The sequence below is a fragment of the Euphorbia lathyris genome, chromosome 5 (genome assembly GCF_963576675.1).
Source record: "Euphorbia lathyris chromosome 5, ddEupLath1.1, whole genome shotgun sequence".
Lineage (NCBI taxonomy): Eukaryota > Viridiplantae > Streptophyta > Magnoliopsida > Malpighiales > Euphorbiaceae > Euphorbia > Euphorbia lathyris.
In genome coordinates, this window is record NC_088914.1 from 64,996,425 (window position 1) to 65,008,926 (window position 12,502).

Here is a 12,502-nt window from a genome sequence, read left to right on the forward strand (position 1 = left end):
AAACAAAAGAAATAAATAGGCATTCCGATTCTGATTCCGTAGCATTCCGATTCCGATTCCAATTCCGATTCCGAAATTTGAACCAAACACCCCCTTAATGTATCCAAATAAAAGATAAAGGTTTAATGAAAGAAAAAAAGATCAAGGCCTAACGATGTTTTTTATTTTGTTTCCCTCAATTTGTTAGGGAATGTTTAGAGCTATCAAAGCTAATATAGTAAATCGGTTGAACAGGTATCTATATCTATATATATATATATATTAAAAGCAATCATTTTAGAAGTTTTTGCTTACATGTATTTTTTTCAGGAGCATCCCGTTAATTAGAAACAATATTTTCACTAATAAATTTAAAATTAAGTTTATTTGTTTTGTAAGTATTAAAACAAACAGATCTTCTCACGTTTCTCCTTTCACACAGTCTCTTCCTCTCATGTGTTTAGCGGTTTATAACCCACACTCACACGTCCTATATTCTCTTCCCCATCTTCCCGCAATATCTTACCTATACCTATTTAGATCGTATCTTTCGATCTCGAAGTTTCACAGGAAGAACCACCCTCAACTGTCTCTTCATCTGGTCCAATTTCTAATTGTTCAGGTTTTTTCCTTTGATTTTTCTCTGATTCAGGTTCTTTATATGCTTGGTTTGTAATTTGAAGATTCAATTTCAGGTCTTCCATTCTAGCATTGGAGATTTTCGTTTCATCTTTTCTTTTTGTATATGTGATGTGATGCCTTCCCTTAGAAATTTGATTTGATCATTTGATCATAATTTCTGATCTTCCATTTTATCATCGTTTCATTTTGCATATGTGATGTCTTCCCTTAAAAATTTCATTTGCATGTTCAAATCCAAAGCAAATTTCATTTGTTGTTGAGTATAAGAGTTTTGAATGTAAATTAATTAACTGGGTATGGTTAGTAAAATGGTCTGAAATAATATAGTTGGAACTTGGGTGCTCTACACTCTCCACCTGTGCTAGAAAAAATTCCTGTAATTAAGCAAAAAAAAGTTTTGTGAATTCAGTTTTTTTTGCTACTTATTTCAATTTTTAATTGTTACTTGGAAAGTTGATTGAGTTAAAAAAAAATGTACATGAATTTTTTAATCTTAAAGAAAGAAATTTTTCTAGCATAGATGGAGAGAGCAGAGCACCCAAGTTAAAACTATAGTCAATAAGCTTGGATCAACTTCTCTCTCTTCTCTCCTATGGCTTCAATCTGTGTATTTTACATTAACTATGGTTTCAATCTGTGTATTTTACATCATAATTAAACTCAGATTCTTGCTGGGTATTAGGTTTTATGGCTTTTTCCTTCATATGAACCTGGAACCTAAAAATTATTGCTTACAAGTTAGGAATGTAAAATTGTCTATTTCATAATTTATATAATATAATTGCATCTTACCCCTATTTCAAACAATTCATAATATATTAAAACATGGATTTCTTAAAAAAAACATGAATAAAATTTCTAGCTGTAAACATGTGCTATGCCATTAACTTGAGAATTCAATTTTGAATAACACTAGCTGTAAACCTGTGCTATGCACAAAATTAGATTAAACGAAGAAAAACAACAATGTCTATTGGCAAATATATATATAGAGGATCATCTCTCTATATGTTTTTCTTTTTCAAGTAACCTTAAGCTATCCTGTGTCATGCATACAACAACAACAACAACAAAGCCTTAGTCCCGAAATGATTCGGGGTCGGCTAACATGAACCATCATATAAAACCGTGAAAATCAAATCGTGTCAGCGACACAGATTCTCTCCCTCCACTACGTCCTATCCACTACCATATTTTCCTCAATTCCCAATAAACTCATATCACTCTCGATCACCCTCCTCCAAGTTTGCTTAGGTCTTCCCCTACCCCTCACCACTACATCCCTTTGCCACTCTTCGGTTCTCCTAACCGGCGCATCAAGCGCTCTACGTCTCACATGGCCAAACCACCTTAGTCGATTTTCTCTCATTTTATTCTCAATAGATGTGACCCCTACTTTTGTCCTAATTATTTCATTACGCACCCGGTCCTTTCTCGTGTGACCACAGATCCATCTCAACATACGCATCTCCGCCACCGACATCTTATGGATGTGGCAGTGTTTCACTGCCCAACACTCCGTACCATATAACAATGCTGGTCTAATTGCCGTCCGATAGAATTTTTCCTTCAATCTATTAGGCATGCCGGGATCACAAAGGAAACCCGTAGCACTCTTCCACTTCGACCAACCAGCTTTAATCCTATGAGCAACATCTCCATCTACTTCTCCATCCGTTTGGATAATAGATCCTAAATACCGGAAGCAATCCGAGGCCTGAACAACTCTCCCATCTAGGATGATTGTCCCTGCCTCCCTACTCCTACGGCCGCTAAACTTACACTCCAAATATTCTGTCTTACTTCGACTCAACTTAAAGCCTCTAGATTCTAGAGTTTGCCTCCATAGTTCCAACTTCATCTCCACTCCTTCTTTCGTCTCCTCAACCAACATGATATCATCTGCAAACAGCATGCACCATGGTATACCATCTTGAAGTGAACTTGTAAGTTCATCCATAACGAGGGCAAAAAGAAATGGGCTTAGTGCGGAACCTTGATGCACTCCTGTGTCATGCATCATGAACTTTTTTTTAGTCAATAAGCTTATTGACTATAGAGGATCATCTCTCTATATAATTCGATTAATTCTGCAAATGAGACAGTAAAGAAGTTCATGCCATGCATCAGAGTTATCTCTGTGATAAATTTAATTTATGCTTCATTTTGAAGGATGCTGATATGTGAAGCTTTTTTCCCAAATTGAACAACAACTAAAACATTGTTTATATCAATTACTTTGATGAGGTGGTGCTTTTATGATGAAAATTTGTGATGGAGATTAAGAATTGAGTATATATAATAGATTTTTTGTATATGTAATTTTGGATTATTTCTTCCCTTGTGCATATTTACCGCTTATTCTAATTATGAGACAATTCAAGAGCCTCTAAGTGTTGATATACTAATTAGCTTTTCGGATCATGGCTTTCAAAACTTCCTTTGGATTTGGTCCCATGTACTTTAATTTCACCCTAATTTTTCAATTCAATCACTTACTTTGTATTTCATACCTTATCTTTTCAATTCAATCAATTACTTTGTATTTCATATTTTTTTCATTATGTGTATGCCTGTTGCAATTTGCATTTTGGAGGAGGATTAATATGGAGTTTTTCTTATTGGTTCTTACACTGGAATTTCTATGTGACAATTTGTTATCTAAACCATTTTATCTGTTGATCACTAAATGTTCTTCTACTGACTCTGGTTAATTTGAGATTTTCTATTTCAAATGGTTGTAAATGTGTTTGGCTACTTCTCTTCTCGGCTAAGATTATTTTCTGGTTCATTTCTATTTATTGGTTATTTTATATGGTCTTACATTGTAATATTTACCTACCAATTTTATTAATCTTCCCAGTGAAACAAAGATGAGTAGCCTTACATATTTCTAAAGATGGATTGGAGGGAAATGATCCATATACTTAAGGAAAACCAAATTCAAGATTATTGTTGAACTCTGAACCAACTGTTCTATATAGTTATGAAGATTGAATTTCATATGTTTTGAGCCAAAGCTTATATGTACCTTTCTTGCACATGAACTAATGGTAATGGAGCCACAACCAAAGCACAGGGTGACCCTGTCACCATGAGCCCTATAGCTCTGTAAATTGATCCTCTTCATTTAGAATTATTCTATTATTTTTTATATATATTTTAAGCTTTTATTTATTTATGTTTTTAATTGTTATGGTGCTTAGTAATTTTTACCCATTTGCAGGTTCAGAAAAGTCATGGAAATGCAAGACAGACATAGTAGTGGTTTTTTTTTTAAATCTGGTTTGAACGTAAAACTCAAACAAGGGGACTGGCACCGACTAGCCAGCGGTCGAGGTTCAGGAACTTGATTTAACAGCAATAATGTATCCAAAAGTGTTGTTCCAAGTTGGAATATTAATCATGTACTTGAAAATGCAAAGGGTTCGCAACAAAATCTGGCAAACCATAGAGGGCATTGCAAGCAAAAGTAACAATTATTGGTGATAGAGCAAGGGGAGAGGCATTGCAAGCAAAAGTAACAATTCTTGATGATAGAGAAGAGGAGACGACAATAGGTTCAGATTAATGCTTAACTTTTCTCATCTCGTTGTTGTTCGCTTTGTTCACTCGGTTTAAAACAAAAATAGAAATTATACTAATGTCTTTTCCTCTAATTTACTTAGATTAATATGTGAACTTTCAGACTTATAAGGGTGAGATTTTGCATTTTACAATGATAACAAATTTATAAGTATCTATTTCATATGTTTAAAAAACCCAGCATCACAAGACTAAGACTAAGTGATATGTCAAATTAACAGAATATATAAGATGTTGATTCTTACTTGCCACTGAGGGATTGAAATCTCCATACTAATATTAAATATTAAACCCTTATATTACAAATCAAAATAGGCCCGTGATTAAGATTAAAAAAATAGTTGTGATTGAGATAAAAAAAAAATTATGTTTAAACATATAATAATTTTTGAAAATGAGAACTATTAAAATCGTTTACATGGTTATATAGTTGTTACTAACTTGGTGAAATTAAATTAAATAATAAAAGCTAATTATATTTAATCAATATAATAAATTTTGAAAATCAAAACCTTTAAAATATGGTTACATAGTTGTTATCAACTTGGTAGAAAATTTACAATGGACTTGATGTAAATTAAAAACTAACTATATTTAATTTATATAATAAAACTCCCGATTAAAGTGTTATTTTATTTAGCCTTTAATTTATTTAAAATTTTATAATTTGGTCATTCATATATTATTTAGTTATATTTAGCCTCTGAACTATTTAATTATTTATTAATATTTTTACATAATAACTTTAAAATTAGAGAATTAATTGAATTCCGTGCATAGCACGGGCTTACTGCTAGTATGAAATGAAAGCTAATAAAAAAAACATTTGGGTTGCAAGGGTATGTCCACGATACAGTAACTATTCTTTTTCGTAAGGGTATGTCCACATCCACAGCAGTAACTATTTTTTCCTAGATGGTTTGCACTGGCTATGCAAATGTTTTTTCCATTCAGGTGAGGAGGCTAATAAATTAATGACTGTCGTCTAGCTGATGAAGAAGACCAAATTTAGAGCAGTGAACTGCACACGAACCAGGCAGTTGCATGCTTACATTTCCACCGCTACACACCCTTCCACCCGTACAAATAATACCTCTTTCGATGACGCAAATCCTGTGCTTAATTCAGTACCCCGCCAAAATTCCATTGCCCTTTCTAAACTCATCTATGAAGCAACAAAGCTTAATGATTTTGGTCGAGCGATCCGTATCTCCTCTCAGATGCTCTCTCAGAATATCATGCTTGATGCACACGTTTTGCCCAGTGTAGTCAAGGCATGTGCTGGGTTATCTTTATTGAAGACCGGCAAGCAGGTTCATTGCTTCGCAACTGTATCTGGGTTTGCTTCCGACTCACGTGTTTCGTCCTCTTTGGTCCTTATGTATCTCAAATGTAACAGGATTAAGGACGCCCACAAGGTGTTTGATGGGCTGCCTCAACCGGATGTTCTTGCTTACAGTGCTTTGCTTGCTGCCTATGCACGAAGGGGTTTTGTAAAAGAGACGAGGCAATTACTTTCTAGAAGAAAAGATCACGGCGTGGAGCTCAATTTTGTATCTTGGAATGGTATGATTTCAGGGTTTAATCACAGTGGATACCATTTGGAGGCAGTTGCCATGTTTCAAAATATGCATTCAGAAGGATTTAAGCCCAATGGGACTAGTGTTTCTAGTGTACTTTCAGCAGTAGGCGACTTGGAAAGGTTGGACATTGGTTGCCAGATTCATGGTTATGTTATCAAGCAAGGTTTAGGGCAGGATAATTGTGTGGTTAGCGCTCTAATTGATGTGTACGGGAAGTGCGGATGCAGAATGGAGATGTTACAAGTTTTTAATGAGTTTCATCAGATGGATATAGGTGCTTGTAATGCCTTAATTACAGGGCTCTCACGAAATGGTCTTGTTGACAAAGCATTGAAGGTATTTAATAAACTTAAGGCCCGGATGGAACTGAATGTTGTGTCATGGACATCAATTATTGCTACTTGCTCCCAGAATGGGAAGGATATTGTGGCTTTGGAGCTATTCAGGGAAATGCAGGTTATGGGTGTGAAGCCCAACGCTGTAACAATCCCTTGCTTACTTCCAGCTTGCGGAAACATTGCAGCATTAATGCACGGGAAGGCAGCCCATTGCTTTTCTCTTAAAAGTGGATTTTCGGGTAATGTTTATGTCGGTAGTGCACTGATTGACATGTATGCAAAGTGTGGAAGAATACATGTTTCTAGACTCTGTTTTGATATGATGCCCACCAGAAATTTGGTGTCCTGGAATGCGTTAATGGCTGGATATGCAATGCATGGAATGACTAAGGAAGCTATTGACATCTTTCAATTGATGAAAAGATGTTGGCAAAAGCCTGATTCTATTAGCTTCGTTTGTGTGTTATCTGCATGCAGCCAAGGAGGGTTCACCGATGAAGGTCGGGGTTATTTCAACAGCATGTTGAAAGATTATGGCATTGAACCTAGAATGGAACACTATGCGTGCATGGTGAATCTTCTGGGTCGTGCTGGGAGGCTGCAAGAGGCATATGACATGATCAAGCAAATGCCAGTGACACCTGATGCTTGTGTTTGGGGGTCTTTGCTTAGTTCTTGCAGAGTGCATAGCAATGTTAGCTTAGGTGAGATTGCTGCCAAGGAACTCTTTGAGTTGGAACCCCAAAATCCTGGCAACTACATTCTTCTATCAAATATTTATGCTTCTAAGGCAATGTGGGATGAAGTAGATATGGTGAGGGATATGATGAAAAACAGAGGTTTGAAGAAGAATCCTGGCTGTAGTTGGATCGAGATCAAGAGCAAAGTGCATACGCTCCTCGCTGGTGACAACTCGCATCCGCAAATGACCCAAATAATTGAAAAAATTGCTGAACTGAGCATGGAAATGAAAAAGTCAGGTTGCTTTCCGGACACCAACTTTGTATTGCAAGATGTTGAGGAGGATGACAAGGAGGAGATCTTGTGTGGCCACAGTGAGAAATTGGCAGTAGTGTTAGGGCTTTTGAACACATCCCCAGGGTTACCACTTCAAGTGATTAAGAACCTTAGGATATGTGGTGATTGTCATGCTGTTATAAAATTCATATCCTGCTACGAAAACAGAGAGATTTTCGTCAGAGACACCAACCGCTTTCATCATTTTAGAGATGGAGTTTGTTCTTGCGGAGATTATTGGTGAATTATATAAATAATTTGCTAGGAGTGCTCCCTATTGTTTTTGGGTATAGTTGAGAACCACATAGATCACAATAGGAGATCAAATTTATAGTAAGCTGCTAATAGAAAACCTGTGTAAGTGAACTAGATTAAACTTTATTTTTTGTTAACTCATTACAATGACATAGACACCCTTTGTGCATAGTTTGCTACATGCATAACCACGCTCTTGATGAAGAAACAAGGTCCGATCTGGATAATGCTTATTATGTAATGGTTGTAAATGGTGATTTGACACCCGAAGGAGAGTAGAATGCTTCTGCGCTTTTATATGTAGTGGATGTAACCCATTTTTGAGAGAGTTGTATGTAGGCCTTATTATGAATACCAGTCTAAATCCAGTTTAGCTGATCCACAACGTAGCATAGTGCTGCGTTTTGTTAAATTCTTGTGTTCTTCTATTCTTTCATTTATATTTAGCTGAAACTGCACTTATAGGGACAGGTCAAACACAATTAGAATTAGGGCATGTTTGGTTTAGCTGTTAACTAATAGCTGTTGCGGTTGTTGTTAGTTGTTTGCAGTTGAAGTAAGCTATTAGCAGTTGTTGTTAACTGTTTAATTATTAGTGTTTGGTAAAATTATATTGAACTATTGCTATTTGGATTTAAAATGTCTAATATGGACATGTTTTAAATTAATCAACAAAGAAATTATAAAAGAAATAAGGTGAAAAAATGCTCGTAAAGTTTATAATTAGGAGCAATTTTACTCTTAACGTCTAAAATTGTGAAATTTTACCCATAATGTTGGTAGCTAAGAGTAATTTGACTCCCAACGTTACCAAGTTTGGTCAATTTCAGACATTATTATAAAACATATATATTTTATTTCTTATTCTACTCCAACTGCACATACTAGTTAGTTCTAAAAAAAGATATTATATTTTTTGTGATTTAAAAATAAAATTGAAAATTAATATTTATAAATTCGGCGAAATATTTGAATTTTTTTTATCCAACTTGTACAAAAGACAATATATTTTTTTATTTTTTTAATTTCAAGTCTAATCATATGTTTGTGGTCTGTTACTAATAATGATAAAATGAGGCACATGTGAAGTCTAAATGATAATATTCATGACCAAGAAACATTTTGATGAATTATTTCTCAAATTGACCCAACTTGTCAATTTTAGGGGTAAAATTGCTATTGACGGTCAATGTTAAGAAATATAATTGCACGATTTTAAACGTTGAGGGTAAAATTACTTATTGCTATAAACTTTAGGGGTATTTTTATATCTTATCCTATTATAAAATAAAAAATGTGTTACACAAATTAATAAAAATAAAAAATAAAATAATAAAAATAAAAATAAAAATTTTATTGAATGCAACAAAACCTTGTTCTTCTGGTAATTATGTTGTAGAAATATAAATAATGTTAAAAAAACAACATATTTTATGAAAATAAGAAGGATAATTTTATCAATAATAAATAACTACAAGCAGTTGTTTATCCTGATCACATGCACCTTAATGAGTATGTAAAATTTGTTCATTCACCATTAGATATAGGCTTATTAAAATCCTAAGGTGGAGATTCTAAGCATCCTGATGCTTAGATTTAATAAGCATATATCTAACGATGAATAAGCAAATTCACTTGCTCATTAAGGTTCATGTGAAAATTCCTGGCATGAAAAACTTTAAATATAAATAATGTTCCTTGCCTTATCCGCCATGTCTCCTATTTCTACGGACATTGGCCCTTCTATCCTGTTTTGACCCCTTTGTCATCGCTGAGCTTCATCTTTGGGCCATTTCTCTGTTTCCTTTTTCGGGCTCTTTTCAATGTTTATCCCTCCTCAATTAGTTCCAACGTAATTGTAGGGGAAACAATAGTATATACATAACAATAAATAAATCGTATAAACATATACAATACATTTAATCAATAATACAATCTCGCATTAAAATCACATTAACCAATAACTAGTCCAACACTTATGCAAGTTTATATCTCGTTTAATTAATTGGGCCCTACCTGCCAATGAGAAATTATACTCAATGGTTAACTATTTCCAGCTCTTCACAATCACAATATATATATAAAAAAAGGACATCACTCCCACACCAAGGTATCTAGATGCCCCCTCCACTCTAAGGTATCCAAGCACCATCCTCACTCCAAGATGCTAAATGTATATATTACATATCATAATAAACAGTACATAGTATCATTTGCACCCCAAAATACTAATCTCAATTTCATATACAACTCTTCATGTACAACACTTGCAATACGCAAACTAACCATTGTGTATAGCCTATCTAAAGCATAACATGCATATATAACATTTGCTTTCACGACAATTGACAACCTCATAATAAAAAGTTCCAACCAACCATATACATATGTCAATTATTATGTTACTCAATCATTCTTACAAATCGTATCCATAGCATATCAAACATCAATCCTTCTCAAGATTGTTAACACCCAGGGCCGTCTTAAACTTTTTGGGGTCCCTGTGCTAAATTTTTCTTAAACCCTTAATAATTAATAGAATTTTGTATTAAGGTTGTAAATTTTTAATGGTTGAATATTTAAATCACATACGCACCCAATGTAATGAAAAAGTGTAAATAAATCTTATTAAATTATGTTATTATTATTTTTTAATTTAAGCTAATATCTGTATTTGACTAATCACATCTTAAATTTTGGGGCCCTTATAAACTTGAGGCCCTGTGCGGAAGCACTTCTTGCACGCCCTCATCTACTCCCCTGTTAACACCTATATACAATCAAATATCAATCACGGAATCATTTGTACAATTAAATCTGAAACGTAATTATATTGGATGCACCCTCGTAAAAAGCAAGAATTGAATTCAAGTAGCACAAAAAAGAAGACATACATGGATATAATTAAATTGATTATCAAGTAAGAGAGTTTTCATCATCTTGAGCTGCTTTTTCAAACTTTTTTTGGTTGAGAAAGTTGAGCACTTGAGCTAGAGCTATATCTGGATCATCACTTTTCATCATTTCTTCTGCTAATGAAGCTGGTGTTGCCTCCACACTCTCAATCACTTCATCAATCTCTTTAAAGAGAGGATGTTCTTTTATTTCTAGATAATTTGATACCAAAACCCTAAATCCTTCACGACTACAATATGACATCTGAATATGCATATCCATTCTTCCCGGTCTAAGCAATGCTGGATCCAATACTTCTTTGTGATTCGTCGTGAATACTATTATTCTCTCCTCTAAACTGCTCGACCATAGTCCGTCCACACAATTTAGTAGCGATGATAGACTAAACTGCATCATATCATATGTTAATCCACAATCAAAAATCATAATAATAAGAAAACAAATTGAATTTACTGAGCTACAAAATAATACTCACTCTAACATCATCATCGGAATCGCAACTGGAATCAGAAGAATCAGAATGGTCCTCGGATTTGGACCGATCAAGAACCTCTGAGTTACAATCTATATCTTCAACAACGATTATAGATTTTCTATCTGTTTCTAAAATAGTGCTCCTTAATTCATAATCCGAATCAATGTCCGAAAGCTCTAGAATATAAATATCATACTTCAAATAATTAGCCATAGCAGCAATCAAGCTTGATTTACCAGTTTCGGGAGGACCGTAGAGTAAATAACCACGTTTCCAGGCCTTACCAATTCTCTTATAATAGTCCTTCCTGGTGAGAAATCTGTCAATGTCTTGTACAATAGATTTCTTCAAATCGGAATCCATGGCGATTGTATCAAAAGTAGCAGAATGCTGAAATTCAATACTTCTCCAATTTCCATGGCAAAGCGAATACAGCATCAGAACCCTTTCTTTGTTATTCTTAGTCATAGAATCATGAGTAGTAATAACATGTTTCAGGTATTCATCAAAGACCTTATCTCTGTGTTTGGGATCGAAACTTAGTTTAAAATATTCACCGGCGCCGTCTTCTTCTTCTTCTGATTGGATGTCGAAGTGCCATTTAATATCAATGCCTTGAAAAGAATCGATGATTTCCTGGCCTCTAACAAGGCCGGCGGTTAAATTCTTTTGTCCGCTGAATTTTCCGACTCGGATGATCTTGTTTTCAGGGCCGATTTTGGTGGAAAGATAAAATTTAGCTATTTTGAAAAGTTTGTTGGTAGAAATGTCTCTCCATGAACGATCGATGATGAAAGTGTCGTAACAAGGGGAAATCTTATGGGTGGAGAAATAGGATTTGAGCTTAGACTTGACAAAATCTTCAAGATTTTTGGGAACAAGTTCTTGATAGACGTTTCGAAAGAGCATTAAGGAAGTGGAGAAAGAAGCATATAAAGATAACAAAGAAGAAGTAGAAGGAAACATTGAAAGGTTTTGGATCAACAAAGCAGCCATTCTCAGGATTGTAGAGTAAGCTGGATTTGACATCACAAAATCAAAACAAAACCCTAATCTAATCGTCTCCTTCTCAAGGCAGAGTCTGCTACCTCCGAAACCGTACTGTCCTTTATAAAGGAGGTGGCTACAAAACCCTAGTGTTCTGTTTATAATACCCGCATTTTCAATAGCTGTTATTACTCGTAAAACCACTTAAAATGTCCACTAAGCCCTTGTTTGGGAGGAAGTTAATGGGAGTAATGTAAAGTTTCAGTATTAAGTTAACCTTGTTTGATCTTTCAAAAAAAAAAGTTAACCTTGTTTGAGAGTTATTTTTTGAGAGTAAATGGAGGTTAACGGGGTTAAATGTTTACTTCCTCTAATCTTCAAACTCTAACCTCCAAATTGGTGGTTAATGAGAATAACGTACACTTTTTTAATATTTCTTGTCTCTGCAGAGTAAATTTAACATTCCTTCCCCTCCATATTTAAACTCCCAAACGAGATTAAATATTTAACCTCATTTACATCCTATAAACTCCCAAACAATGTTAATTTTTAACTTTCATTTCCATCACTTCCATTCCCTTTCCATTACCTCCTTTAACTCTCACCTCCATTAACCTCCAAACTCCCAAACAAAGACTAATATAACATTTGGTTCTTATTCATAAATAAATCCCTATTAAAATGACTCATTTCTTACCTATTAAAGGGTGTTTTGTTGCTCTTTT

General features: G+C 34.4%; 2 protein-coding genes across 2 annotated transcripts; one reads left to right on the forward strand and one right to left on the reverse strand.

Moving 5' to 3' along the window:
* Window positions 1-5,076: 5,076 nt before the first annotated feature.
* LOC136228794 (pentatricopeptide repeat-containing protein At1g20230-like) lies at window positions 5,077-7,751 on the forward strand. Its single transcript, XM_066017271.1, has one exon. The coding sequence runs from the start codon at window positions 5,199-5,201 to the stop codon at window positions 7,386-7,388; it is 2,190 nt and encodes a 729-aa protein (XP_065873343.1). The 5' UTR covers window positions 5,077-5,198; the 3' UTR covers window positions 7,389-7,751.
* On the reverse strand, window positions 7,745-11,786 carry LOC136229853 (AAA-ATPase At2g18193-like). Its single transcript, XM_066018733.1, has 3 exons — window positions 10,797-11,786; window positions 10,359-10,702; window positions 7,745-7,829 (listed from the first exon to the last, which is right to left on the reverse strand). The coding sequence occupies exons 1-3, from the start codon at window positions 11,784-11,786 to the stop codon at window positions 7,745-7,747; spliced, it is 1,419 nt and encodes a 472-aa protein (XP_065874805.1).
* Between the last annotated feature and the right edge of the window lie 716 nt (window positions 11,787-12,502).

Coding starts and splice junctions, on each gene's coding strand:
- LOC136228794 (XM_066017271.1), top strand. CDS start 5,199: ATGAAGAAGACCAAATTTAGAGCAGTGAACTGCACACGAACCAGGCAG.
- LOC136229853 (XM_066018733.1), bottom strand. CDS start 11,786: ATGGCTGCTTTGTTGATCCAAAACCTTTCAATGTTTCCTTCTACTTCT. Junction 10,703..10,796: donor GTTGCGATTCCGATGATGAT/GTTAGAGTGAGT, acceptor GATATGATGCAG/TTTAGTCTATCATCGCTACT. Junction 7,830..10,358: donor AACTTTCTCAACCAAAAAAA/GTTTGAAAAAGC, acceptor TATAAATGAAAG/AATAGAAGAACACAAGAATT.